The sequence below is a fragment of the Drosophila yakuba genome, chromosome 3L (genome assembly GCF_016746365.2).
Source record: "Drosophila yakuba strain Tai18E2 chromosome 3L, Prin_Dyak_Tai18E2_2.1, whole genome shotgun sequence".
Taxonomy (NCBI): Eukaryota; Metazoa; Arthropoda; class Insecta; order Diptera; family Drosophilidae; genus Drosophila; species Drosophila yakuba.
This window is the reverse complement of record NC_052529.2, coordinates 9,791,331-9,819,274: the sequence shown is the minus strand read 5'-3', so window position 1 is coordinate 9,819,274 and position 27,944 is coordinate 9,791,331. Positions and strand designations below refer to the sequence as shown.

Genomic DNA, 27,944 nt, shown 5'->3' with positions numbered 1-27,944 from the left:
ACAACTTTTTAGGATTTTCGTATTTTATTTGAATTTGAATAAACAATACTAGACAACAACTACTTAGAAATAAGTACAAGTTCATACATACAAGTTACATAAAAATAGTTTGGGTTTGGCCTCAGCTCAACGCTGCTCCGAACAAATAATCATTGAATCGAACCATAGTATAGTATATGCGGGTGTATATAACATAGTCATGTATAAGTACAATGTGTTTGTGTTGGATTTTTGTGTTTTTTAGTTTTTCAATAACCTGACTACAAGTACAAAGAAGGCAAACTTACAGCGGTCACTTCAAGCGCAAAGCATTTACTTTAAAAGAAAGCTTCGGTTGAAGTGCTTAAAACGATTTTTGTTATAAACAATTGTTCGTTCGATCTTAAGGGAGGAGGTTTTTGTGTGTGTTTGACACTAATTATCACTACGCCAGTTGAAGTTAAATAGTTTACGGATTTTCTCTTAGTTTTCCACGCTGGGATTGCTTCGATTTGATAGGTCTAAGCCAAGTTTATAATAGTTTTTTGTATATGCAAATGCAATTATTGCTAATAATACATGCGAGTCTCCAACTGAGTTCATAATTTGTTCCTCTCGTTGGTTTCTTTTGCGTGTGATGCAATCATTGTGTGACGCTCCTTTCCGTGGGAAGGATATTTTTTTGTCTAATTCTGACAAGTCAGAGGTAACGATTTTAACATTTGATAAACCAGCAACCAATTTTGTTGGCCTCAAAAATATGATTTTTTGTTCTCTGCTCCACCAAGTCATTCTGGCTAATAATCTAATTTGTCTCTTGATTTCAGTTGCAAGTTAGGTACACGATTCCGCCTTCTTCTGCAGCTTCAACCGCTTTCAATCACAAAGTGCAGACCCCGCAAATATATCATACAAATATGTATAATGCTATATATGCTCTGGGTTATTCAGGTGTGTGTGTAGATTTGTGTGTGGCTTGTCTCTAAATACTAATTGCAGGTAGTTCGTTAACGCTTTCACACCACACAAATATATCGCATTTGTATTTGTATTGTTTTAGTTTTGTTTTTCCTTGCTTTTGCTTTTGCTATTGTGATTTTGTTTTTGGGCCAGCGTAAAACTTGGCTTGGCTTTAATACTTTCAATCTAACGCTAATTAAGTTCCCAACAATCCAATCCTATGCTGGTATATTGGTTTGTTCATAGAAATCGGGCTCGTCGTCGTCGTTCTTCTTCATCTCGCTGCCATCCAACTGAAAGAGTGCGAAACCATTAATTAAAATGTTCTTCTAATTTGATTTGAAATATATTACCGCTTCAATTTCCTCTGGTTTATAAAGTTTTGTCAAATTTTGTCGTATGGGCACCATCATGATCAGGAAGAAGGGGAAAGCCAGCGAGAATTGAGACGACTTCACAGTCCAGAGAAGTACCAGGCACAGCACCTGGATGGTGGTAAATAGATGCAGCTTCCAAGGACGCAATCGCTTCACGTATGGTGTGGGTGGATAGTGCTTGACCGGCATGAAATACAGTCTTATTCTGTGGCACAAAAAATGGTTATTATATATGTTAATATTGAAATTCACATGCTAAGCTCTTACCGTTCGAACAACTGCACTCCGCTCATGGAGGCCACTCCCATGTACAAGAAGACTCCAAAGAGCACGGCCATGGGAATCAGTCGAAGGAGCGGAGCCATCAGCACCGACAGACCAATCATCAAGCATACAAAGAATCCGGACAGGCGCTGCTCCTTAACATCAACGATCCTGGGCGATTCACCAGGAGCATGCGTGCTGTTCAACGAAATAGGGAATTAATTCTAAATAGCTCTGTTAATAATGAACGCCCGTCTGTACTTACCGTGACATAATTGTGACGGAGGACACATGAGTCACGGATCTCACAGTGGCGGCGCAATGCCAGGGCATTCCAAATATGCCACAAGCGCAGTTGAGCAGGCAAAGCAGCACAATATCCCAGTGGAGGCCGGAACCCTTCTTTAAGCCACGATCGGGTTTATCCACAATAAGCTCGGAGATCTGCGACTCCATAAAGATGAGGATATAAACGAGCAGGGCAGGTATCACACAAGCGAATGGTATCCACGTGGAGGAGGTATCGAAACCGATGTACCAGCCACGCTTGGAGGGATCGCTGGGCGACAGACCCTCCGGAACCACCAGTTTCTCCGTGTACACAGCCGGCACCAGGTAGTCCACCAGCACGAATATGGCAATGGAAATTGGTACACCGAAATCGCCGAGGGCACGACGAGCATTGCGACCCAAGAAGTGGGAATTACGGAAGAGCTTCAGGTAGTAGGCCACCACGAATGTGGCCAATGTCAAGATGGTGCAGAATAAAGCGGTATTCGGCTGATTCTTGGGCAATGGTGGTGGACCAATAGGCATGGCGGTCGTGGATATGTTCATTACCATCTGGGTAATATTCTCTGTAACACTCGCTGTCACATTGAGTAAGCTTCCATTGGTGGCATGTTCATGGGCGACCAACGTGGGCGGAGGGAGATTGTAGTCAGGAAGGAGGGGATTTTCCTTGTAGATCGAAATCAGTTTCATGAATGTTTCCACAATATAAATGAGCGTGATCAGGGCCGAGAATATCTCCTGAGTGAATCTCGTTAGGAGACGTACATACACGCTGCCCTCGAAGGCGGATACAGTCAGGGCTATTATAATCAACCATACTCCAACGTAAACCCGTAAGGACAAGAAATCAAACTCATGTTGGGTACAGAACACCATAAGGGCTTCGTCGAAGAGCAGCAGTGGACCGGTGGTTCCGATGATCACGAGTGGTTGGCAGGACAGACAATGGAAGACAATGCCCACCAGGGAGCACGAGATCAGCGTCTCCGAGATACCGATCCAGCTGTTTGTCTTAGCGGAAACGAGACCTCCAAATGTGATAGCCGTTGAGAGGCAAGCGAAGTACATAAAGATGGTGGCAGCCAGGGTTTCGGTGTTCAGGCCATCGAGTATATCACTCTTGTACATGGGCATTCTGCGTTTCAGATCGTTCCTCAAACCACCCCAGAGACGTCCAGTTTTCTCCAGCGGACTGGGTTTCTTCTTCTTTCGGCCATTGTCATCATCGGAGTCGCCATCACCACCGCCATCTCCTCCACCAATCGTAAATCCAATGGCTCCCAGGGTTTGCTTCTCCAGCAATGCCTTCTCCTCATCCTTGCCAATCTTAATCATCTCACTGTCTCGCTTCACCTGCAGCGCCTTGATCTTTCGCGTGCGAATCCAATCCTTCTTGGCCTTCAACTCTTCGAAGGGCAAGAGATCGTGGCGATCCCAATTACCGGGCGGCAGGACAATAGAATCGTCCAGGAACTCATTAATGGCCGATAGCAGATCCTTGCGATCATCAGCTTTATAGGCAATGGAGTGGAAGTGCTCGTTAGCCATCAGCGTGGAGATGGAACGACCCACTTCATGGTAGTCCAAATCGAAGTTGCGAGGTCCCAAAAGCACAAACATGAATCTCACTGGGACGGGAACCTCGGTCAAAGTGGGCATCAGAACACCCTCCGACAGACGGACAAAGGCAATGGTGGGCTGCTCCAGGAACTCGACGGCACCAACCTTTTAGAAATAAAGTAATTGTATGATTAGTAAATAAAGTAAAGGTTTTAAAACAAAGACTAGGTGTTACCAGCACAGTGGTGGCTTCAGCACCCGCTGGAATCCTCTTGAGGATGGTGTCATTTTGCAGCTTCTTGAGATCCTCCTGCGACGAGGAGTACATATCGTCCTTCATGTCGATCTTAAGCTCATTGCTGCGCTTGCTGCCTCCAATTTCGGCGGCCGGCATTATCTTGATCTTCTTGTCATCCGTGCCTCCAGACAAATTCTGTGGAACATTCGATTTCAATTTAAGTAAGGTATAATCTTCAGAATGGTTTATTAACTGGGGAACATCAAGCAAGCTTCACATGCAAAGCTGGTGCCAAAACACTGGACACAAGGTATATATCAAAGTCGTGCAACTGAACAAAATCGGAATATAAAGTAGAAAGTAGAATAGAGTGCGGTCTAGGGCAGCAGTAGAGTCTAGAGTAGCGAATGGAAGGGATCTAAGGTACTTGAACAACACAGTCACAATCACAATTGAGAACTTGCCAATCGTGGAGGTGGAGAGCACACATAAAAACAGTGGTTCTAAGGGGGGAGAAGGGCTACGGAACTGGGCTAAAACGTGGTGGGGCTAAAAAGAAACATCGCGAGTTCTATAAGCGCATTTCGGCTGCTTTCGACTCCTTTTAAGCCAGGGAATGAAGCCATTTTAAACTGTTTGTTACGAATTATTGTAAGTCTATTTTCAGTTATGAAAAATATAAGTCAATTTGTTTAGTAATAATTTAATCAGTCATCTATGAGTAGATTTCAATCCCTTTTATCTACATACACAGCATAACCCCACTACCTTTTGGTTTCATTCCCTAGCTCGGGGAGCGGAGTTCAAAAGGAGGGGAATCTTAGGGGGTTCTAGTTCATTACACCCAGGTAGGACATCGTGGAGTGGCGCCGGTGATCAATGGCTGCCGCTGCAGCGGTGGCTGTGGCCACGTTGAGCATCGCCGCCGTGGGCGGAGCGCTGGAGGTGACGCAGATGCTCCTCCTGGCCTTGGCCAGGTTGCGAGGTGGTGGCTGCGCCTGCTGGTACGGCTGGTGCGAGGAGTCCGCACCCATCCATAGAAACTATTGTTTTTTGTTTGAGTGCACAAGGTTTTGGTGTTTGATTTGGTTTTTGTGGCGAAAGAAATCAATTAACGCACAAGAAAGATAGAAATTGAGAAGATACACAAAAGTTTGGACAAAGCGGCGTTTCATAAGTTATCTGTACGATCATGTCTATATACAATTTAGCTGTTCATTACCGATTTGGGTATAAGTTGCTGATGTTGTTGATGTTGTCGTTAATATTATTGTTGATGTTGGTGTACGGTACGGTAGTTGTGAGTCATGAGATGGCAGAAATAGACAAGAAGATAATGACCACGATCATGGGAATTAACAAACTTTTGTCACAATTGTCACTGAAAGCCAATTATTTATAGCGTACAGGCATGATGTCAATAGTTAAATGGTTGGATAATACGATATTAGAATGACAAGAATGCATCGGAGGTGTTAGCGAAACCATTTGGATGATTGGATATTGGCGAAGGGATGATCTCACCTGCAGGCTGGTGTAGCTGTTGTACTTCCTCTTGGTGAAGGGCAGCACACCCTGGTGTTCGTTGACATGGCGATGGCGCAGGAGCAGCGAACGCATCACCGACGGCTTGTCGTTTATGTCAATCAGATCCTCGATTACCATCTAAAAGGTTAATGATTAAATAAATTACTTAAATCTGAATGTAATGAGTTAAAAAGTAACTCACCTGTTCTACCACGCGGTAGGCCACGGCAGGCAGGTCCTTCTCGTTGAGATCGAGCAGGACAACGCCCGTTTCCAGGCAGCGACGCAAATTGAGCAGCGAGTGGAAGGAGAGGGAGGCAACATGGGGTTTGCCCCAGCGATCGGAGCCCTCCTCCACGTCCTCCTCATATTTGATCCAGCGGGCCGTCTCCTTCCATTCGCGATCCTCGCCCACGCCCGTGAGCTCATCCAATTGCACAAAGATCTATTCGCAAAGGATATTTTAATCAATTAAAAATCTAATATGGTATACGGATTGTACTTGTACTCACCTCATGAGGACTATGGTCCACTTCGGGCTTCTTGTTGGTGAAGGGAGAAATCGTTATTTGAGGCAATTCGCGCAACTTGATGGATGAGTGATGGATCTTATGGCGGCGCAGGGCACGCGGGTCGTCCGAACGATGTGATCTCAGCTCGTTGAGATCAGCCTCCTATAAGTGGGGAAAAAACAAGAGATTAGATCTAGAACTTGGGGTTTCATTTGGGATCTGTTTATTTGGGGCTAAGGGCACGGCCAAGGATAAGATGGTCAACCTGTTTAGCCGGCATTTGGCCATTTGTCTACAGGTGCATCCGTATGTTTTGTGGGTTAGCAATGAGAGTTGGAGAGATACAATAGCTGCTTTAGTTAGATGATCTTAACTACGGTTAGTGGGGTTTGGGGTTCTAGGAGGGAATCGTTTACTGGACTAAGTAACCTAAGTAACTACCTCCAATGCCGTGTCCTCAGGCTGCACAGAGATGCGACGCGCACCTGCATCACCGTTTTCCTCGAGCTTGTTTTTGGATTCCACGCTGTCCTGATGTGAGAATTTACGATGTCTATAATACTGATGGCGGCTGCAAGTATATTTTCAATTTGAATTGTACATTTTACATTGCATCTCAGAAGGCTTGCGTATGTGGCGTATACGTAATGTTGTCTCATGAAACAGGCATTACTAATACGCAGTGTGGTCCGTGAGTTACATTCAACTCTATTACAAACTAGAGACACTTGAACCATATTTACCTTCTTCTGCGTTTACGTTCGTGCGATTGATCCGTGGGCTGTTCATCATAGCTCAAACTGGGCGGTGTGACGACAATCTTCTTTTTGCCACCAAACTGGACGTGCTTCTCGTCCACCGAGTTGTCCGAGTGATCGCCGTGTCCGGCTCTCTCTGAGACTAGCGGAAAGTCCTCGGGGATGTCATCGTAGTTTTGTGCATTGTTCAAAGGCTCCGTTTGGCTCTCGTACTCCGAGTCCTCCTCGATGTTCAGATCGTTTGTGCGGACTGCAAAAATATACATATATTTAAGTATGAGCTGTTATTAAAGCAAACCCAGTGGACACCTACTGCTGTTCTTTTTGCGGGATCCAATGGGCAGTTGGGAGTTGTCCTGAAAGGTGTTCACATCGAACTTGTCCTTGCGCGCACTGTTGCCGGCAAAGACCTTGTCCATTTCCGAGTCCAGCAGCACCTCGTCGGGATCCTCATTGCCGGACTGCAAAATAATAAAAGAATATATATATATACATATATACCAATTGTAGTTATTCAATTGTTTTCATGCGTTTGGTCACGTTGTGCATGAGTCAAGTCGTCGCAAATACTTTTCAATTAAGAATCTATAGGGGGAAAACAAAGTCAGACAAGTCATGTGACTCGCAGCATTATTGTCCCTCGTCACGAGTCTTTCGTCATGTTTGACGATCGGTGGAAAAGTGAAAAACACTTTGAGGGGCGAGAAGAATTGCGGAGCAAATGTAGCTCTGCGCACATTAATCATCTGCCATCAAGTGCGATCGTACGCATTTGAGTGCTCTTTAAGGCCAAACATTCCAACATAATAACCCGGGCATTTGGGGATGAGAATCAAACTGGATTCACTGGGCGTCGTTCTTAATTGGTTTTAATCGATCTCAATTGATTTCCATAGTGACGAAGGCATTGATTGCGCACTTCTCTCAATCATCATCATTAACAACAATATCACCATCATCTGGCAAAGCAAAAATATGTATTTTTCATCGCCCGCAGCGGGCGAGCAAGTAAACCCAATTATTGCCAATTGTTTTGTGGCTATCAAATTACAAATATAAGAGAAATCTGAAATTGTTCATTGAAAATCACTGAAAAGGTTGCGGGGAATTCAATTTCACCTCTTCCGACTTTGTTACTTCACTTGTGATTTCAACACAAATGCTGCTGTTAAGAAAAACGTTTGGGGAGAAAACATTATGAGTATAGCTTATATTTCCCATTTTACCATTGCAAAAACAGAACCATAAATTATATTTACCATTTGCACACTTCCATGCAACTAGTTAACATCTCTATCCATGTATCCCCACTTCATATGACTCTTTGAGAGCTTAAGGTGCCCGAGTGTTTTCTTATTCATGTTTACTGAGTCAACATGGAAATTATCGAATGCTCAGATGTACATAGGTACATAAATGCAGATGGAATTAACTAAATGCGATTGCGACTCTCGAGCGGACGAAGGACTACCGATTGCCAGTTGGGTCAGGTTCGCAGCTGTTGAATATTTGATGGCAACTTTAATACACTGGGCGAGCGTATCCTTGACAATTACATTCACTTCCTGATAAGCCGTGGGGCAGATAAGGGCGGAAACAAAAGGTAAACAGAGTTTCAGCTTGTGTTTATAAATAGACTCAAATTTAATAACGCTGAGAGCCTGCACGTGGGAACGCCAATGTGTCCACCGACTGGCAGTCGCAGGAAAGGAAGACCAACGACCAACGACCAAGTGTCTGTGGGTTGGATTTGTGGGTTGGTTAGTTTCTGTGGGTTGGTTTATGTGGACTGATAGTGGGTGTGAGTGGGTGGCGTTTGCATGTGATAAGCTGGAGCGTAACACGCCGTGTTACGTTAATTAATCGATAAACACTAAGTTGTCCCATAATGGCTTTCATACTAATGCTGCCTTTGCCCGATCATTATGAAGTTGTTGGCATTGCTGATTTACAGATACGAACAGGCGGCAGGCAGGCAGTAAAAGTATTTTGTCATATAGCCATTAGCTTGATGCCCATCATAATGTGGCTACAGGCCACAGCTACATAAGCCCCCAAAACCGCCCACAAGCAAAAGTGTAAACCAACCCACTTGCCACCCATCGTTCAGGTAACAGAACGTCGCACTTTGTGCAGCATGTCAGCGGCGCTTATCACAAATAATCGATGGATGGTATGTTCTGGCCTCAACCCCCCTCCCCGACATGCCACGCCCACCGCCCAACGCCCAACGCCCACTGCCCCGCCTCCCAGTCGTCTGAGCTGTCAATTCACGTTGTTGTTTGCTTAGCGTTCCGAGTGGAGCTAAATGAGTATGCACGGGTCATACTCCTATCCCAAATGCACACAGTAGCTGGCCAAAGAAATAGGAGCCCCATGAGATCATCCGCAGTGGATATTTTGCTGGGGAAAATGACTGAAACATAATATTTGTACGACTCCAAAGTTGTTGTTATGTAATCAGCAGCAGTTGCTACAGAATGCGCGCTATGCTTTTTTGGCTAAATAACTGATACCTGATAATTGTAGTTAGATAATATCCTAAAAAAGCTGCATTTAAATGAATATAAAACATGAAATTATAATGAGATAGTGTTTAAAGTTCAGCAAATCAACATTTTCATATCAAATTACGTATGCGCACATGAATTCCTTCCACCTCCTGACTTCCACAGCATTTTACTTTCAATTTGCATAACACATCCTGAGCTCCACAAGCATATGCGTTCTGCGCTGACATTTACTTCTCATTTTGTTCCATTTTGTTCTATTTTAGAGAAAAGCCCCCCTCGAGAACTCGGTGCACCTAGTCGCTTGACAAGCGTTGTGAGTAGACACAGTCATAGTCACAGCCACAGTCGCAGTCACAGTCACCGGAATGCCGTCAGTTCGCCCGGAAAGCTGGGCGTGCGTGTAAGCAGTTTAGAGACCGCAGCCCCCCCATTCAAGTTGGGGGCCAAGAATAAGTTGAGCCGAGTTCGCGGAGTGTTTCTGATGTGATTTGACATCTGCGAGGCGGCAAGCGAGCGGCAGCACGTGACTTACAAGTCATAAGCAAGTTGAGTGCTCGTGGCCTAAACAACTTTTTGTCCAACTTGCCAAATTGAATCAAATTGCGGCTAAAGCGAAACTTGTTAAGATTTTGCCAGTTGCGAGCTGTGAGCTGCGAGCTTGGAGCTGCAAGTTGTCAACTGTTGTTGTCATCGTTGCTGAGGTGAATAAGTTTTTACACTTGGCCCGCACAGCAGATTAAAAGTTAGTCCGCTGGCGTATATCGCGTATAACTTTGTATTTATTGGAAAACTGTTTGAGCTGCCAAAAGAAAGTGGAATGGGAAACTGGAAATTGCCAAAGTTTATATAAGCTTAAATGTGCTGGGTAAAATACGTTAAGAAATATATCTGATTGGATTTAGTATTTAAAAAATTTTTAAAATAAATTACAAATAACTTTTAAATATTTAAATTTATAGTCTGTTCAATAGCCAAGTTTAAACATAAAGTTCCCAAATGGTCATATTTTTTATCTCTTTAGCTTTATCGCCAATAATTTGTTGACTTTTTTATGGTGGTAGTCCAACATTGGACCATAACTAACGTGCCCATAAAAAAGCATGCAAATGTTGGGAAAACGGTAACCGTTTAACTTTGCATTTAACTTCTGACTTTGAGTTGGATATATTTATGCATGTATACACAAAAGTTTTTATTTGTTTGCAGCTGTCGAGTTTTTTGTTATCCATGGCCTCTGCATAATTTGGTTGATTTTCGGTGGCCCGTTTTCCCTACGCACTTAGGTTTCCATTCCATTCCATTTTTTTTTTGTTTGTTTGCACAAATTAACGATGCTTCTATATTCGCTTTTGTCTGACAGCCTGCTCGCAATAGTGTGTGTGTGTGTATTTGTGTGTATCTGTGTTAATTTAATGTGAATTCCGCAGCGGAAATACTCCCACAAGCGCAAGAGCAACGGAGAAAAGTGGAAAAGCGTAAAAGTGGGTACAGGACGCCGGCGGGTCAAGGGTCAAGGGGTGGGTGGCGGGGCGCGGCGAGACGGACACGTGCGAAAGGTTAAACTGGTCAAAGGCACTGGCGTTAAAGCGTCGTATACGTAATCTGTTGATGGGAAATCATGCTGACAATGCTGCTCACCCACTAAACGTTTATATATTCACACACTATAGCTTCGCACAATAGAAAAGTGTTGCATACTTCAAGGTCAGTGGATGGCATTCCATGTGTGTGTGTGTGGTGTGCATGTGTGTCTGTGTGCGTTGCTATTGTGTGTGGGTTAGCTGTTAGCAATAAATAGCCGAAGCCTACTCTATTTACTATCCTGCGGCCGAAAATGAATAGAACATTTTCCAGGAAATGTGCTGAATTTTATGGGAATTTTGTAAAGTGAGAAACTGTACCGGAAATGCCCCGGAAATTGAAAGGAGTTTAATGGGAATTTCTTTTAACAAAGAAAATTATTGAAAAGGCAAGTTCTCTGAGCATGGAAAGTAACAGTTATGTATAACTGAATCTTGATTTATTTTCCATTAAATGTTCAGCACTAAAAACTATGTAATTATTTAAAAGGTTTCCCCATGAACTACAACCTGCGACACTAAGAGGCTTATACAACTTTCAATAAACGAAACTTGTACAAAACTTAAATATGAACCACCTCAAGTTTGCTGCCTTAAGGAAAAGTTCAGTGAAAACCTTTTGTTTTACCGTACAGGTGTGATGCAGAATAAATAATGCATGAGCTGCTAAATAATTCTCAACGTTTTTATAATGCCAACAAATTGGAAACACGAAACCGCAAAATCCCCTTCAAGCAGTCAATCATTCAGCAATCCGGCAAACCGAAATGAAACTCGGTTATTATTGGTAATTTTTAAGATGCCGCACACGAAAAAAAAATAAAAAAAAAAACACCTTGAAATGAATATGTTTGGGTATTTGTGTATGTAAAGCTATATTTGTAACCGCAAATGTGTAACACACACGTGTGTGCAGGGCGGTTGACTCCTGTCGCTTGGGTAACATTTTCCGTAACATTTCTGTGCCTTTCACTGCCGCTGAGCCGTTTTATTGCCCCAAAAAGTATGCAACACCCAAAACGAATTTCCTCCGGAATTCATAGTCGTGTATATACATATGTGTGTGTGTGTGTATATGCAAAGGATCTTGGAGTTTGGTTGCCTGTGGCACACTAAAGGGCAAACTCACTTGTTGGGCCCATCTGCCAACTTTTCGAGTAATAATTTCACCAAAAAAAATAAAAAGGACAGCACCCGTAAGTGAAAAGGCTTTTCCCAATTTTCTTTGCGAAATGGTATATATGAAAGTGTGTGTCTGCTTGGGGGCTCTTTTGAAAGCAATTTCAAGGTTGTGTGCTCTTGAAAAGTTTGTGTGCGTGCGTTTTTGATTAACATTATAGATCAAACAAGCTAGGCTTGTTAGTTATTCGCATTACCTTGAGGGCTCCTATTTTGCGTGCAAAACTTTCGATCACGTTTGCTAGTTTGGTAATTGGGTTGTTGTTGTTGTTGTTTTTCCTCCCACGCAAAAACCTTTTTGCCTGTTGCACTTTGACCCGCGAGTTAGGAGCAGAATGTATATATATATATATATGTATATCTGTTTTTAAGGCCAAATATTGGCCAGTTCCGTTGTCTGGGAAGGCTGCCCAGCAAATGAGGAGCCATGCTGCTTGTGGCTGCTGCCTGCTGCTGCTGCTGCTGCTGCTGTTACCTGATTTCTGGCCCAGTGCGCAGGCGTTGGCCAAAAGCGCGCGTATAACGGTAGAACAGGCCGCTCAGCTGGCAGCGCTGCAGCGTTTTGGCCACGCTCAGCTGATTCTCAGGGACGCCACGGCAGGAGGGCTTTACTATCTGCCACCACCACCCATCCACCCAACCACCCATCCACCCACTATCCACCAGGATACGTTGCTGCCACCGCTGCTGCTGCTTCTGACGTAAATCGGAATGCAGTTTGCGACGCAGAAAGCTTCGCAGCAGGCCAAAAGCTTTGGCAGCTCAGCATTTTTATACCCGTTACTCGTAGAGTAAAAGGGTATACTAGATTCGTTGAAAAGTATGTAACAGGCAGAAGGAAGCGTTTCCGACCATATCAAGTATATATATTCTTGATCAGGATCAATAGCCGAGTCGATCTGGCCATGTCCGTATGAACGTCGAGATCTCAGGAACTACAAAAGCTAGAAAGTTGACATGTATTTAATCATATGAACTCCGCACCCAGCACCCCGCACCCCGCACCACGGACCACGCACCCCGGACCCCGCACACCGCACCCCGGACCCCGCACACCGCACCACGCACCCCGCATAAAAATTGATAAAAAACAAGAGAGAACGCTATAGTCCAGTTCCCAGACTATCTGATATCCGTTACTCAGCTAGTGGAAATTTCCACACTGACAGTTTTTGGTGCGGTAGCACCCCGCTGAGTAACGGGTATCAGATAGTCGAGAAACTCGACTACAGCGTTCTCTCTTGTTTTGTTTTGATTGTGGGCTGTAGTGTCCTGTCGTAGCTCCCACCCACCCACTGGTGCATAATTAATGGCAAAGCTTTTGCGATGATGGCAAAGCTTTTCCGATGATGGTCAAGGCCGCTCAAGGCCAACACTTGGTGTTTTGTGTATGGCCCACAAAGATGGGGCATTTGTATGTGTGTGTATGAGTGTGCAAAAAAGCTTTTCCTTCTTTTTTCTCCATGCACAAAAATCTATTCACTTGATGGCACTTTGAACAGCACGCCAGTACATTAGGGCTCATTAGCTGGCCACCCACACACCCATGTGTGTGTTTTGGGTAATTACCGATAACAGGCGAGTTGTAATGGCTAATTGAGTCACAGGCCTCTACAGTGCAGCTCAAGATGAGAGTTCATCCTTGGGCAACCTGAATTATGTAAGACCATTAACATTAAATGGATTGCGATGGATGACAGCAACAATAATTGATTGATTGTTGCCATAAGTAATAAATATGTAATAGGCAACGATAGGGGGTATATCCTTTGATAGTATCAGCAAATTTGATTAATGCTAAAAGTAATGCGGGCTATAAATCAATCGTTACACTAGCTTACTAAATAATGAGCCAAATATATGAGGTACACAAATTACCAGCAGCAGAATATTACTTTTATGCACATTTAACGTTACTGATAATCATTTGTAATTAGGGATGTTTAAGAATATACTTTTCAAGAAGGTTTTATTTGTTTGAAGGTGCAAATTACTTTGCCTCATTTTGAATATGTTTACTATAAAATAACTGCATTCTAGATCATTCCAATTCGAATGTTGCAGCTAAATCATGGCATACTTTGTGGTGCAATTAAGTTAATTGAGGTTGCTGCTCCCACGGCTACCGCAACTTGATGCTTTCACCTGGCCAGGTGTCAATGAATTGATTACTACGACTACGGCTACAATTCCGCAGTAGTCGTACTATTACTTTTCATTGTCAATGTCGCAGAGTGAGTGCCAAAGCTACGGCCTTCACCGCGAATATCGATTTCCCGTTCTGTGTTGGTGAGTGTAAATAAGTGATGTGTGCGCTTCATTTGAATGCTGAGTGTCTGTCTGGCTAGCTTCCCGTTACCGTTATTGCCAATTGCTAGTTGCACAATTAAAATGCGTTTACTTCGACGCTTTTAGCGTTTAGCCTTTAAGCTGACAACTTGTTGTCGCCCTCCAGCCACAGACACACACACTGCGTATACGTAATGTTGATACGTGAATGTGGGCAAAAACGCGAGCACAAAAGCGGCACTTTGGCATGAATGAATGCATGATTAGGCACACTGATCTACTGCCGAGCACTCGAGCACACGAGCACACCAAACTGAAATCGAAATTGAAATTAAAATTGAAAATGAAACCCGCATCGATTTGCTGGAAACTGGTTTCTAAATTGTGTCACTTGGTGGCTGGCGGGCATTTTTGCCGGTGTGCCCCAAAAACAACGGACACACTCCGGAAATGTGTAGAAAAGTAAACAACTGCGAAATAACAGAGCCCGCAAAAAAAAATCAATAACAATTACTTGACATTACCGTGTGGGCTAGCGATTGAATTATTTACAAATTCGCATTAGCAAAAAATAAAAAAAAAACAGTACATTTTTAAAGTGATTTATTTAATGGAAAACTACCAATGGCCGTAGACTTGTATAATCAATTTTTCGTATATATAAGTATTGGTTTCAATACACTAACAGAATAGTTTGTGGAGAACCTTGACGGGGTAAAAGTTTTATCGGGATCATCATCATCAGGCGGAGTATGAGCTCACCCCCCACCATTTGCCTAATTAATTACCCAGCCCAAAAGCAATACATTAGGTGGAAGTATCTATAGTTCATCTATTGATACTTAGGAAGTGCACCTAAGATCTGGTTAAAGTAATTTTTCCAGTTTGAGAGGCCTTTCTTTCAAGGCAATATTAAATTTGGCACACCATTGTTGAACCGAGATCAGCTGAGGTTTTATTGTACAATATATTTATAATTTTACTCACCTTCTTTTTGGTATTAAAGCCCAGGAAGGATAGTTTGCGGACATTGTTCTCCCTGCCGCTGGCCGAACTGAAGCTCATCTTGAGTGTTGCTTTTTAAAGTTTTGTTTTAATTTGGATCCAATCCCAAGATATAGGGGTTCTTAAAGGCGCTTATTTGATGATCAGGCAATGCAATGGCATCGGAGTGATGGTGAGCTTGGTAATTTGCTGCGGCCACTGTGGATGCTCCAAGAATCTCGGCATTCGGGGCAGCGAATTCAACGCCCTGAAAGTGAAAAAACAAAAAAATTAATAAATAAATGAAGAAAACATATATAAAAAAGAGAAAAGACGAAAATTTGAACAAACAGAGGCGAGTGGATGGAACGCAGTTTCATTAATAAACAACTTCGTCTGTTGCTGGTATTTTTGTGTATTTTTTGTCACTGCTAAGGAGGCCAATTGAACGAAAAATATAAGTACCGAGCGCAATAAAAACCATTCGACGCGACTCAATTAAAGTTAAATGGCAGCCACACGCATGGGAAAGGGGCAAAAGGCGGGGAAAGGCTGAGGGGGCGGGGTCGCTGAAGCACGCGACTTTCGTTGACGGCTCTTGATCAATTTGCGTTATTTGAGCACTCAATTATTATTCGGGAACTCGAGGGGGCAATGAATGTGGCAATCGACGCCTCAAGGCGGTATTCTTTGACGATCAGAACGCTCAGTTAACGATCTGCATCTCCGTTTTCAGTGATAAAGCAGTGCACTGAAAGAAAATCTTGTCATATATCAGCCAACACTTTCACCATTTTGACTAACCAATCACTTATTATTAGTAAAAATGTTCTGTTTGCTCTACTTTTGCGAAGAAAATACTTTTCTTTTGTTGTCTAGTTGGTTTCATATCAAAATTATAATAATTAAATCAGTTCCGTATCTATGAACAGAATTGCCATTTTTAAACATCATGCCTGGTGTCACATGCCTAAATTTAACTCAATTGTGTGCGATATGATTAATCACCATCTTATCGAATTAAACTTGCAATAAGTGAGCAAAAAAAAATACCCAGAAAAATTGTCACAGTTTTATGGTTGGTTTTTCGAAAGAAGTACGTTCTAGCCTAGCCGTTCTAGTCAGTCAGCTTTTCTGGTTCTTAAATTTCTTTTGCTTCTCTGAAATACATAATTGAATTATGTTATTTAATTAATTAAAACAACTCTGCCATTGTCTAATCCTAAATACTCCTCTACCGCGTTATTTATAATTATGTTTCTATTAACAATCACTGATCTAGTTAATAGTTTGGTAAAACACACTGTCATCTGACTGAAATGCAAACCATAATTTACGTCAATAATGGGCGGCGCCTGTTCGTAAAGATAGCAGCCCTTTCGATTTGGGGCGTGGCAAGCGTTGAACCTAAAACGGCAATCAACCGAAACAAACACAAACACAATTGAGCCCAGGAGTTGTTGTCCGGTGTTAAATGTTACGTGTCCGCAGGTCCTTAATAATGCAGTAGGTAACTAAGTAGGTAGGCACCTGTTTCAGGTATCTGCGGCAGTACAGGCGGACTGGCAGGATAAAAGGACAACAGGAGAATGGCCAACTACTGTAGCGGGGAATACGAGTTACACAAATTCAATTAGGCACCGGCACCGGCTGGCTGACTGGCCATTGGTTTGCACGACGGATGCAATCGCGAACAGCTGGGGCCACTGGGGCGTATACGCGATATTCAGGACACTCGAAACCGACGAGGCTTGCTCCGTGGCGTACGAATGCCGTGTGAACCTGTTGCGGCTGCGAATGCGCTGATTTATGTGAGCTTCTTTCTGCCGCCAAGAACGCTTGAAAAATGAGCCGCCGCCAACCGAAGTAGCAACGAACTGCGAAAAACGCCCTCAACGCTCCACTGTTTGCATGTATTGGTTTGGGGTTTGTATCTGTATCTGTGTCTGTGAGTGAGGAGCAGCGCTTCGTTTCGTATCGTATATCGCGTAGACAATCCAACATGAGTCTCGTGCTTAACTTAGCCCGTTCTATTAACCGTTTTTTGTCTGCCAACCCACAAATTTTCACTTCGCCGCGTTGATTATGTAAGAAAATGTGACTGGTCTTTGGTGGGAGGGGTTTTTGGAGGGGTTTTGGTGTTCCATGTGTGCCTAGTGCCTTGTGCCTTGGATATTCCGCCTTGTTTGCCATATGTTCCTTGATAAAAACTGATGTGTCTCCCTCGGTCTGACCATGGATTAACGTTAAGTTGGTGTGCAAACAAAACTTTGGCTTTTGGCAACCTTGATATTGCCTCGCGTCTGCTGAAAATTGGGTGGCATGTTACGGCAAACGCTATTAACTAATAAAAGGATTTCAAAGTTGATCAATGGCTGAATTCGAGCGGAAGCTCTTCCAAGGTTGCTGTATAAATATTTGAACACCCATTCCATCATTTCGCTGCCTTTGGGTATTCTTCCTAAATCCCTAAATTGCTTCGTTTATTATTGGCATTTGTACCTGCTATCTGAACTTTTTGAAGCTTCAACTTCAGCAGTTTAGTTGTTTAGTTTAGTTTAGTTTTACCGTTGTTTTGCACGGACTTTGTTTAAATTTTGACTAACTAATTATTTATTAGTTAAATAAGTCTTTAACCCAAATGACTTTACGAAATAGGTAACATGTTAACCAATTTATTAGATGCAATCTTTTAAGCAAAACAAATTCAGATTTAAAAGCTGACAAGTAATTTTAGGACAATAAGAAACTTATATGGGCAATACAATCTTTTTAAACCGGAATTTATTGTTTAAAATATTTTTTATTAGCTGGAAGCTTTTGTAGCCAAACCTTCAATGAAATCCTGAAGAAGTGGTATACCTTGATAAGGTTATAGAAAACCCAAAAATAGCCAGAGTTTAAGATCAATCTAGACCTATTTCTGTTTCGACCAACTCAGCTGACTGCTCTGTTTTTTTTAGTGCGATTGATCGCGGATCGCGTGATTCTAACCGAATTCGATACGATAAAGTGCACGTAGCCGAGGGAAAACAAATAAATTTACACATTTTATGGCTCGCACAAGGAAAGCAGACGGATGGATGGCAGTCAGTTGCATGTTATCAAAATTAGAGGCAACTTATAGCTTAACTTATAACTCTATAAGACACTTGGGGCAAACAAAATGGTCGGAACGCCGCTGGTCGCTGTTTGCAGTTCGCTGGTTACCATAAAATCCAAAGGTGTTACAATTTAAAACCCCAAAAAGTTCCGTGGCCCAAAAGGGAGGGAGTGGAGTTGAGTGGAGCAGTGAAAATTAACGTGGTGATCAATTTTATGGGTTCATTAGCGTGCGCTGGCGAAATGACGCCAAACGATCGATCGTACGACGGTCTGACTTAATTTTGATTTAAATTATTTGTTTGTATATACGTATAACGTATAATGTATACGTTAGCGGGTATCAAAAAAGAACCGCCTACACCTTTAACACTCTTATCTGTCCACTGGGCTAGCCATTCATTTCGATTTCGATTCCCGATTCCGATATAGATCGCAACGCGGCCAGTTTACTTAAGCAATTGACAGTAATGTATGGGATTTGCGGCACGGCAGCCACATAAATTATCAAATTGTCTATTATGTGTCGTGTTCCGAAATTGATTTGATTTAACCCCCAAAGACATGTCAATTAGCCGCCTGCCGATAGATGATATATGGCCAACGAGGGCTTTAAATAGCCAAGTTGCTTATGTAATCAGCCGAAACAAGTCTGCGTCTTATCAGTCGAGTCTCGTGCGACGTCTCCTTATCAAACGACGGTTTTTTTCACACCCTTTGCCACCAAATCCATCCAGTTTCAACCGGTTTCTGTCAGTCAGCTGCAGTTGCGCGAATCCTGCTTCTCTGCCGCTAAATGCCACAGAACTTTGCATTCACGTGCTGCCCGAACAAGTTGCAAACCGGTTTTGGTTTTTTTTTGTTTTTTTGTCGGTCGACCAAATTGCAACAGTCAGCGGTGCAAAAGGCAGCTGCAACTGGAATTGCAACTGCAGCTGACATTGAACTTGAAAGCACTCAAGCGCCTCGAACTCACTCCCATATCTCAACTCTACCGGAAAGTGAGATTTTGGTTTTATTGTTTCCACGACAGCGAAACGCTGGCGTTTCGAACCCACTCGAACATATAAATGTCAGTTTAAAAGGCACTCGAGATATACTATATACTATAATACCCGGTTACCTGCAATGTCGAAATGTCGTTAACGATGCCGGCAATTAAACAGAAGTGTGTCCATATAATATTTTTGAATATATGAGCGCACAAATATATTTGATAATTGGAAACGCATTGTTTAAGTGCCGCCATAAATCATGTGCGATCATAAATACTTGTTTTCAACGATCCACAGACTGATTACCAAGCCCTCCAGGTGCGATTCATTACTATAAACTATACTTTAAATCACACAAATGGCTAGTTCAAGTGCACTTATTGGAATAGGTTAGTAATCGCACAATTGCAGCTTACAATTGAATTGAAAGGCGTGAATAATGATTCAGAGTTCTGCTTAAAAGCGTAATACTATCAAGTGGTGTTTGTTACAGTAGCTAAACTAGTGAATAATTGCGGTTATCGCACATGGCAAAGTCGATTACTACACAAAACTTTTACATGGCTATTAACATAAAAATAGCACACTAAATTTAATTAGCATTTATTAATTGAATTAATGCATAAGTAAGCGTTTCAAACATGGCACAGAACGCATTTTAAATAGTTTACAGCATTTTTACTTCGAAATTAACATTTTTTGGGGAAATACATATATGTGGAGTACACTTTTATCAAGCACCGTGCAACTCTCCACTTGAGTGACAATATTGACCATATTGTCGCGACCTTGAAGGATTTATGATCGGCAGTTTGTTCGTCTGTTCAAAGGTTCAAAGCACTTCAAATCAATTGCATGCGAAACACGACACTCGAATCGAATCGAAATGAAAACATTTGGCAACGCTCCACCGCACACACAAAACCTAAGGCTGAAATTCAATTCCAATTCCAACTGCAAATATAGAACCGAACCGCATTTCAATTAGGCCATTGCAGTTGCAGTTTAACTAGTGACTAAACGCTCTTCGCACTGCAAAAAGACGCAAAGATCGACGACCGTTGTGGTTTATTATTTGTAAACGAAACAACTACTTTTTCCTGCAGTTTACTTCTATTTCCTCAGCCGATAAGCAATTCTCGTCAGCTGTTTTAAAAATACGATCTGTTTTTTCTAGAGTGTGCACATGGTTTTTCTCAGAATTGGCGTTTCTTAGCCGCAACGAACGAAGTCGGCAGAGTATTTATTTTCTTTTGTTTTGTAAATCACACTCCCAGAATGCCCATATCAATATCCAGACATGGCCGTAGCAAAAGGCGATCTAGTATCTTTATCATATCCGGAACGAAACGCTGCGCTTATGACTGATTGACCAACTGTCGGCGAGTTTGCTTTAATGATTCATGTGCATTTTTCAGCGTGACGAAATGAGATGCCTTATCTTGAGGGAGTTTTCGTACGATAACAAGTACTTTGCAGCTCCAAATGCAGGTTGCGTAAAAATTCGGAGCTCCAACTGAATGTTGCGCAACAATTGGCTATCGTGTAACTTTAAGTTTAAGTAGGTTGTAGGCATTCAACTAATTAACATTACTAAACAAAACAAACAGAATATACAAGATTAGGAAACTTCTGAACATCAATTTTAATTCTGAATTTTAAGTTTTGTTTTGCATCTGCTTGTTATTATACAAAAGTGATACTTAAATATATGAATTTCTAACTGGTATTGTTTACTGAATATCACCATCCCCTTTTTGTGTACGCCCCTGTTTTTACCGGGTACATTCTCAATATCAGCCTCTGATATTAAATACTTCAGTTTGCTGGCCCCTGTAAACATTCTGTGTATCGTTCGCAGAAACAATAAATACAACTCTCGAAACACGCAAAAATTACAACAGCAGATTCGCCACAAGTTGTGTAAACAAAAGTGCAAAGCAACAATTATAGCAACTGCAGAAGGGGCAATAACAATAAAACCCAACTTTAAGCGTCATGATACATTTTGGTTAAATATCAGACAGAAACGCCAAACACTAGAAAATGCAACAACAGCAAAAAAAAACACACAAAAAATAGAGAAAATAACCATCCAAGTTGAGATAAACAAATTCTAGTTAACATTGTGTGTTTATCGTGTGCGGGTCGCGACTGCAGCATAGAACTGGCGAAGGGGGGCGGACCGGGGGGGAAAGCCAAATTATTGAGCCATTACTCACCAGCTGAAACCCCATGCTTGGAGTAGGGGCAGGGGCGAGAGGAGGGGCGTTTAGAGCGGGGGGTGCCAAGCACAAATATCTCTCAACACAGCGACAAAATAGCAACAGCATCGAAGCTGGCCACTCATTGGGTATTCTGCGGCACTGTTAAAAGTCCTTATCAGTACGATATTCAGCGATAACTTAGAATATCAAAACAAATTTATACGGCCAAACTTTAAATATAACACAATATATGATTGCTTATATTTCTGCAAAAGAATTTAGAAATCCAATGGGGAAATTAAAAAGTTCTTTGAAACAGAATTGTAATATTGTTATACAAAACGTTTTCACTAAAAGTAAAATAGACTTATGAGAACTGAGTATCTGGAAATATTTCCTATAACTAAGAACAACTAATGTGATTTAGCAATCAAATGCGACTGTTAATTGGTCTTAAAATAATAATATCTTAAAGTGTAGAAAAATTGTATGCTGCCTTAGGTACTTTACTTCCCCTATATACATATAATAGAATATATAGAATAGTTGCAAACATTTATAGTCTAATGCTATCCCCGTATTTCGCAGTGCATTCGAGAAAGTGCAACAGCGATTCACGTGCTGTGCAAAATGGAGAGGGGGCTCCAAAAAGGCATCCAACGGGGGACTTGGAGCACTCTCAGTGCTGATAGCAGGAATTCCCCCCAAAAAGTGGAGTTTTCTGTGCTTTCCGCCCCTGTTGTTGCTCTTGTTTGGGGAAATTTGCATAAAAAGCAGACAAACTTAGCATAAAGCGCCGCGGGGAATGGAAGACAAACGGTCGGTATTGGAGGTGGAGAAAGGGGGAGCGAAAAGAAAGGGGGTGGGGAACGTAGCACTACGTGCCCGGTACAACTGAAACAGTGTTAGCTTGTCGAACAAAACCAACCAAAACAAAAAGCAAAAAAAAAGGCAAAAAAAGAAGGCAAAAATCAAGAACACAAAGAAGAGAGTACTACACCGCCCCTGGTTAGAGATAGAGATCCAAAATAGAACCAGTTTCCAAAGTTTCGCAGTCACATGCTGCAGTTGCTCTCGGGACTTGACTTGATTTATTTCCTCTGGCTGCTTAATAATTTGTCCGTCAGCAATTGAGAAATTCAGAAACCTGGCCAAAAAGTTCTTGGCCAAACAAAAAGCCGGCGTGCAAATGGTATTTAAACAATATTTAGTTGCCGTAATTCAGTAATTGTTTTCAGCGCCGAGTAAATTTCGCATTTTCTTTGACACTTTTCCAACTGCGAAAAAGCCCAGTAAATGTTTATTCCTACACATTGAAAATTTGGATTCGGTTTTGAGAATTATATAAAATCCTAGATATCACATAACATGAGTTCTCTGGTTGAGTAATTTATTTTTAAAAATGTCAGAGTTAAATACTAGATGGATTTCTTGTTTTTGTAGCGACATTTTAAAGTACCAAAATTAGATAAAATTGTTAAACAATTTTTTTGTAAATAAAATTAAAAAAACTAGCATTATTTCTGATGTAAACCATAATTTTTTTTTTAATTCTGGCAAATTTAAAGTAATAACCTTTAGTAGATTACATTTTTTTTCGGTGTGTGGGAAATGCGACAGAAAGTCAAAATATCCACAATTCAAAGATCTTTCGCACGAAAATAGCCGCAGACAGAAGAGCAAAAACAACGATAACGTCAGACCAAAGTGAATTTTATAATTGACACGTACTTTAAGTATTCTTTTACTTTTTACTACTTATTTTTTTTTTTACCTTTTACTCGGCCGCGGGCGCCAACAACAACAACAAATGCGACCACTGATGACGTCGCCGCTTGGCGAAATTCGAAAATTTTCCACTGTGCCTCAGACACAGCTCGTTAATTAGCATAAAGGGCTTTTCTTTAGCCTTGATCTTGCGGAGTCAACTTCCTGGTTTTATGTTTTTACGTTTTCTTTTTTCTTTTTAATTTTTAAGATTTTTTTTGTTTCAATTTTACGCGGCGCTGACAACAAACCAATCGAACGGAGATAGAGCGAGAGCGCGATATATTTTGGGGGCGAAACACACACACAAGCACACACACGCTGGCTGGAGAGGAAGAAAGAAGACCGGGAGCGAACGCGTCGATAAAAACAACAGACGATAAAGCAGAGGGCAATGATGAAACACGCAAAAATTGGCAGGAAAGGGCAACAATAACAACGGCGCTTCTTTGTCGTAGTTGTTGTTGTTGTTGCTCTTGTTGCGTGCGCGCACGGTGGTGGAACCTTTGTTTTATATACTTTTTACTCTGTATTTTCTTATATGTATTTCGCGTACGTTTTACGACTTTCTGTGTTTCGTCGCAAACTTGAACTTGGCGAGCTCTAAAAATATTATCCGCCTTTTATCCGCAGTTTCTGTGTTTCCGTGCGAGCAGCAGCACGTTTCCGAACGTAATGATTTACAGTTCCTGCCGCAGCACGTTTTTAACCGGAGCGATCGACGGCGAATTTGGCGGCGAAGAGAAGAGCGTTTTCGATTTGCCTCTCTTAAATCGATTGTGAAGAGAAGCAAAATTATATATTTAAATAAACAAATGTGGAATCATTTGCAATGCAGCATGAAATATGAAATTTAATCTGATAAATACATAATTTATACTTTTTTGTTGTTAATCCAATTAATGTTAAGTAATCTAAGTTTAATATGGATAATAAACGTACGAATATAAGTAAGCATCTTTATTTTATAACAATCATTGACTAGGAATGTTATTATTGTGTTTCATTGTTTCTGTTTCAGTTTCAAATGTAAATTTCAAGTGTGCGAAAGTGTTAATGAATTGTTTGTCCGCAGGCTGCACTACTTAACCCTTCGCAGGGACACGTTTTGAACCCCCGCCGATTGGGATTGGTTGCGTTATCTATTAATATCACTGCGTTTAATTTGTTATCTAAAAATAAATAGCACTGCCTGAAAGTGACAATATTAGCTCAGCAATTCACGCAATGCAAATTAGCCGACTGCGACGCTCTAATTGACTGATTTGCATTTGAAATGAGAGGCGACAATCAAAATCGATCGGTTTTGGTATTTGGTATTTGGTTTTTAGTTTTTGGTTTTTTGTTTCTGGATTTTGTTAGGAACTGTGTGACACTTGTTGAGTGCCGATCGGCGGGCCATAATTTTTTACCAACGTCTACACGTCGAATCATTTTGATTGCGGGCTTATACTTGAATATTTATGACGTACAATTGAGCCAAATAATGATTAAAATCCAGCCAGCATATGGGTGTTAACTTTGGGGGCGAGGTAACAAATGATAAGGCCCAAACACAAAGCTTTCCAGTGAGAGGAAGAGGAATTTCGGACTTTCCAATGGGGCTTTTCCGATAGCTGCCTACGTCAGAGTTCAATTAGCTGTGAAAATATTAATTTTATATTGATTGTCACAATTCACAAGCACTCGTTAATTGATCCGAAATGTGGTGCGAAATTTTGGTCATTTCAACAAATTAATTTTGGTCTATTTGACGGCTACTTCGATCGTTTGGCGATAGGAAAATTTATGGCCAAGCCGCCAAGCTGCAGGGCTTTGGTAAATAAGACTTATAAATAATATGTCAAGATTGGAGGCACTTCACCCTTTCACGCAATTCGCACGATTAAAAGTCCATTAGTTGATAAGCGAAGAATTACTCATACGCATGGCACGCGATATGTCCAGCTGGCACAGCTAAGGGTTAAGCGCCGCCTAAAAGCAGACCACGATATTTGTGCACCCATGTGGGCGCCTAAAAGTAGGCAACGCTGAACGATAACAAGCATTTTAGCCTTGCAAGCGGAAATAGGTAAACAATGGAAAACTCACTCAAGCATTGAGCGCATTTTCAGCGCAGGCGTCGCTGCCGTGGTGAAAAGCTCCATTTCCCTCGAGTTGTCCCAAAACTGTTGCTATCAGCTGCTGTTTCTGTTGTTGTTGTTGCATTACTGGACGTTGGACTGCATCTTCATTGTATCATTTGATTTACCCTGCAAAACTTCAACAATGCTCACTTCCGTCGCCCAAAAGCGAACTAGCAGAATGTTCACCTGCAAGCCCGGCCATTTCTGTTTGTATTTGAGTTATGCGGACTGTGGGGCGTGGAAGGGGGGCAGGTGGAGCTGGAAAATGCCCAAGGGTTTATGTGAAACTATCTTTTTTCAATTTCCCCGCTCGACGACTGCCCGCTCCTCCTCTCCACCTGCGCATACTGCCCACATAAAGCGGAAATGGAAGTTTTGTAAATGTTTTCTTTTGTATTTCTTTGCAGTTACCCATATGCCCGCTGTCGTGCACTGCGAGAAAATCAGTGAGCTCCAATCGATGGCGTAAATTGCAGCTAAGCATGTTGATACTTACATGTTGGTACATTTTAAGCAATGTGTATGTTTGCTCACATAGATTTCGATTACATGGATGTACATTAATAAAATTACCTACAAGATATAATATTTATGAAGTATACTTTGCTAAAACGTTATAAATAACCTGAGCTTATGATATTTTCTCTGCCTGCAGGCACCACAAACACAAACGCAACACGCGCCTTTGAAAGATGAGCGAAAATGGATCTAGTAGTAATAGGAGAGTGTGGTGAACGTTAAATGGGAGGGAAGGCAGTGAATGGTGGGGTGGGTGATGGGGTGGTGGGTGGTGGTTGGGCGTAGAAAGTTGACTGGAGAGGTGGGTGGTGGGGGGTGTGTGAAGAACCACATGGCCGGCAACTCGTGCACTTTAGTTTTTGGCTTGCAAGTGTTGTTCCTATTTTTTTATGACACTTGACGCTCAGCCAAGCCATTCGGTGGGTGGTTGGGTGGCTCCTCTTCGGATCCTCTTCTGCTCAGTGGGTGGTGCACTGGTTGTTATGGGTGGTGGTGGTGCTGAGCTGCCTGAGCTGCTGGTTGGCAATGGTTTCCGTCATTGTTCGGTTTCCTTTGCACCTTTTGCCTGCAAGGGGGCTTCATTCGGTTTGCCTTTTCCTGCATTGATAAGAAAGTGCTTTTTAATAGCCCTACCACTCGGATATTTGTACACAAAGGGAAAGGGTGTATGGAGTGCGGTGTCAAAGGGTGGATTTGATTGAATTTGATTGTATTTGATTGTGCATATGAAATGGCGCTGGAGCTGCATTGTCCAACGTCTTGAATTTTGCACTTAAAGAGAGCGAGGGATTTTGCTCAGAAGGTAGTACAATTGAAACATATTTCGATGCTTACTTATAAGGTTTTATGGCTCAGTTTGCTGGCACTGTAAATTGTAGCTAAGCGTGTACTCCACGCAATTGAGACGCATAAACAATGGACTGTGAATCACAATTCATTCACTTTGCTTCTCTCACTGCCAGCAATTTGCGGAGCTGAAAGCCCAGCTGTTTGGTAGAAGAGCGAGCTTTTCCAGCGCCGCGATCGCAGCTTTGTAGATTTAGATTCTTGGCCACTCGGGTCTCGAGTCTTGTGCGTGGTCCGCAGTCAGTCGCTTTCGACGCCTTCGACGCTTTTGGCTATTTAATAATAACAGCAAATATGACGCGACTCTCATGACTGGCAGTGTAGTGTTATGAGCAAAAAAACAAAAAAAAAAAAGGGAAAAACTAATCGCAAATTTCAAGGTCGCGCTGTGAAGTAACAAAGAAAAGCAACAGGTGGAACTTAACTAAAACTCGTTGTGCTAAACTCTCAAATCAAGTGCGCCGAAAACTACAAAGTGCTCTCGAGAATTTCAATTTAATTACGGGCCTCAAAAATACATACTTATGTACATACTAGTATGTGCACAGCGATAAGATAAGGCAAAGGTGGGTCTGCGGGTGAAAAATGGTAATTTTGCATGCCGAGACAAATCTGTGGCTGAAACTGACACCCCAACTGACATCGTTACAATAGTACACTGAGCGAAAAGGTACTCATACAACTTATTCAGTATTTCACTAAGAGCATTGCTATGAACATGTTATGTATAATTGCTATTTTTGTGAGGTAAATTCTAATTATAAGCGAAGTGGGTCAACGCAGAGATAAGAGATGCCAATTGAAATTCCTCATCGATGACCCATTAGTGGGCATTTTTTTGAGCGGTGTTTCAGTTACCATTCACTTGACGCGCTTACTTTCGTTTCCCTCCGAGTGCCATGCATATTAGATATCTGGTTCAGGCTTGGAGCACTACAAATCCAATCCACACATGCTGCTTGTTGGCCTGGCCCGTGGGCCTGGGCCTAAAGTCAATGAGCGTGGCATAATTGTTTAAACAAGAACAACCGGCGGAGTGCTGCCGGGCATACAAATCGATTGCCATGGCAAATATTAAGCATACGCACCGTACACCCATCGTACACCCATCGCACACCCACTACGCGTGCTTCCTGCTAATGCCGAAATGTGTGCAAAACGAATATAATGTATAATTAAAACTAATTTGATGACACACTCGTCTCTCGGTCGAAAGACGAACTCAACCAGGCCCAAAATGGAGAGGGTTTTCAGAAGTGGGGAACGGAGGGAGGATGAAGAGGGATTCCTGCCAATTGCGTAATTATTGTGTGCACAACACATATGGCTCGTTACACTGACGATGAGTTGTTGTGTGCTGTGTTGTGC

The 27,944-nt window shown here is 42.1% G+C and overlaps 2 protein-coding genes and 1 long non-coding RNA gene across 10 annotated transcripts; 2 read left to right on the top strand and 1 right to left on the bottom strand.

The window, feature by feature from the left end:
- Positions 1-5: 5 nt before the first annotated feature.
- Positions 6-15,156, bottom strand: LOC6533535 (anion exchange protein 3). 8 transcript variants are annotated; one of them, XM_039373964.2, is made up of 15 exons: positions 15,018-15,156; positions 6,783-6,930; positions 6,455-6,719; positions 6,153-6,282; positions 5,977-6,003; positions 5,712-5,873; positions 5,402-5,644; positions 5,197-5,337; positions 4,895-4,912; positions 4,515-4,715; positions 3,670-3,867; positions 1,846-3,599; positions 1,584-1,778; positions 1,293-1,521; positions 6-1,232 (listed from the first exon to the last, which is right to left on the bottom strand). In XM_039373964.2, the coding sequence occupies exons 1-15, from the start codon at positions 15,093-15,095 to the stop codon at positions 1,158-1,160; spliced, it is 3,864 nt and encodes a 1,287-aa protein (XP_039229898.1). In that variant the 5' UTR covers positions 15,096-15,156; the 3' UTR covers positions 6-1,157. The 8 variants fall into 8 exon arrangements, with proteins under 8 accessions (XP_039229898.1, XP_039229901.1, XP_043062977.1 ...); XM_039373967.2 differs by lacking the exon at positions 15,018-15,156 and adding an exon at positions 11,939-12,143; XM_043207042.1 differs by lacking the exon at positions 4,895-4,912.
- Positions 15,157-15,174: 18 nt separating this feature from the next.
- On the top strand, positions 15,175-16,820 carry LOC122319582. The gene is made up of 2 exons (XM_043207047.1): positions 15,175-15,281; positions 16,544-16,820. The coding sequence occupies exons 1-2, from the start codon at positions 15,175-15,177 to the stop codon at positions 16,818-16,820; spliced, it is 384 nt and encodes a 127-aa protein (XP_043062982.1).
- Positions 16,821-25,251: 8,431 nt separating this feature from the next.
- LOC120321504 lies at positions 25,252-25,799 on the top strand. Its single transcript, XR_005561141.2, has 2 exons — positions 25,252-25,417; positions 25,619-25,799. It is a non-coding gene; the product is annotated as an uncharacterized LOC120321504 (long non-coding RNA).
- The last annotated feature ends 2,145 nt before the right edge of the window (positions 25,800-27,944 follow it).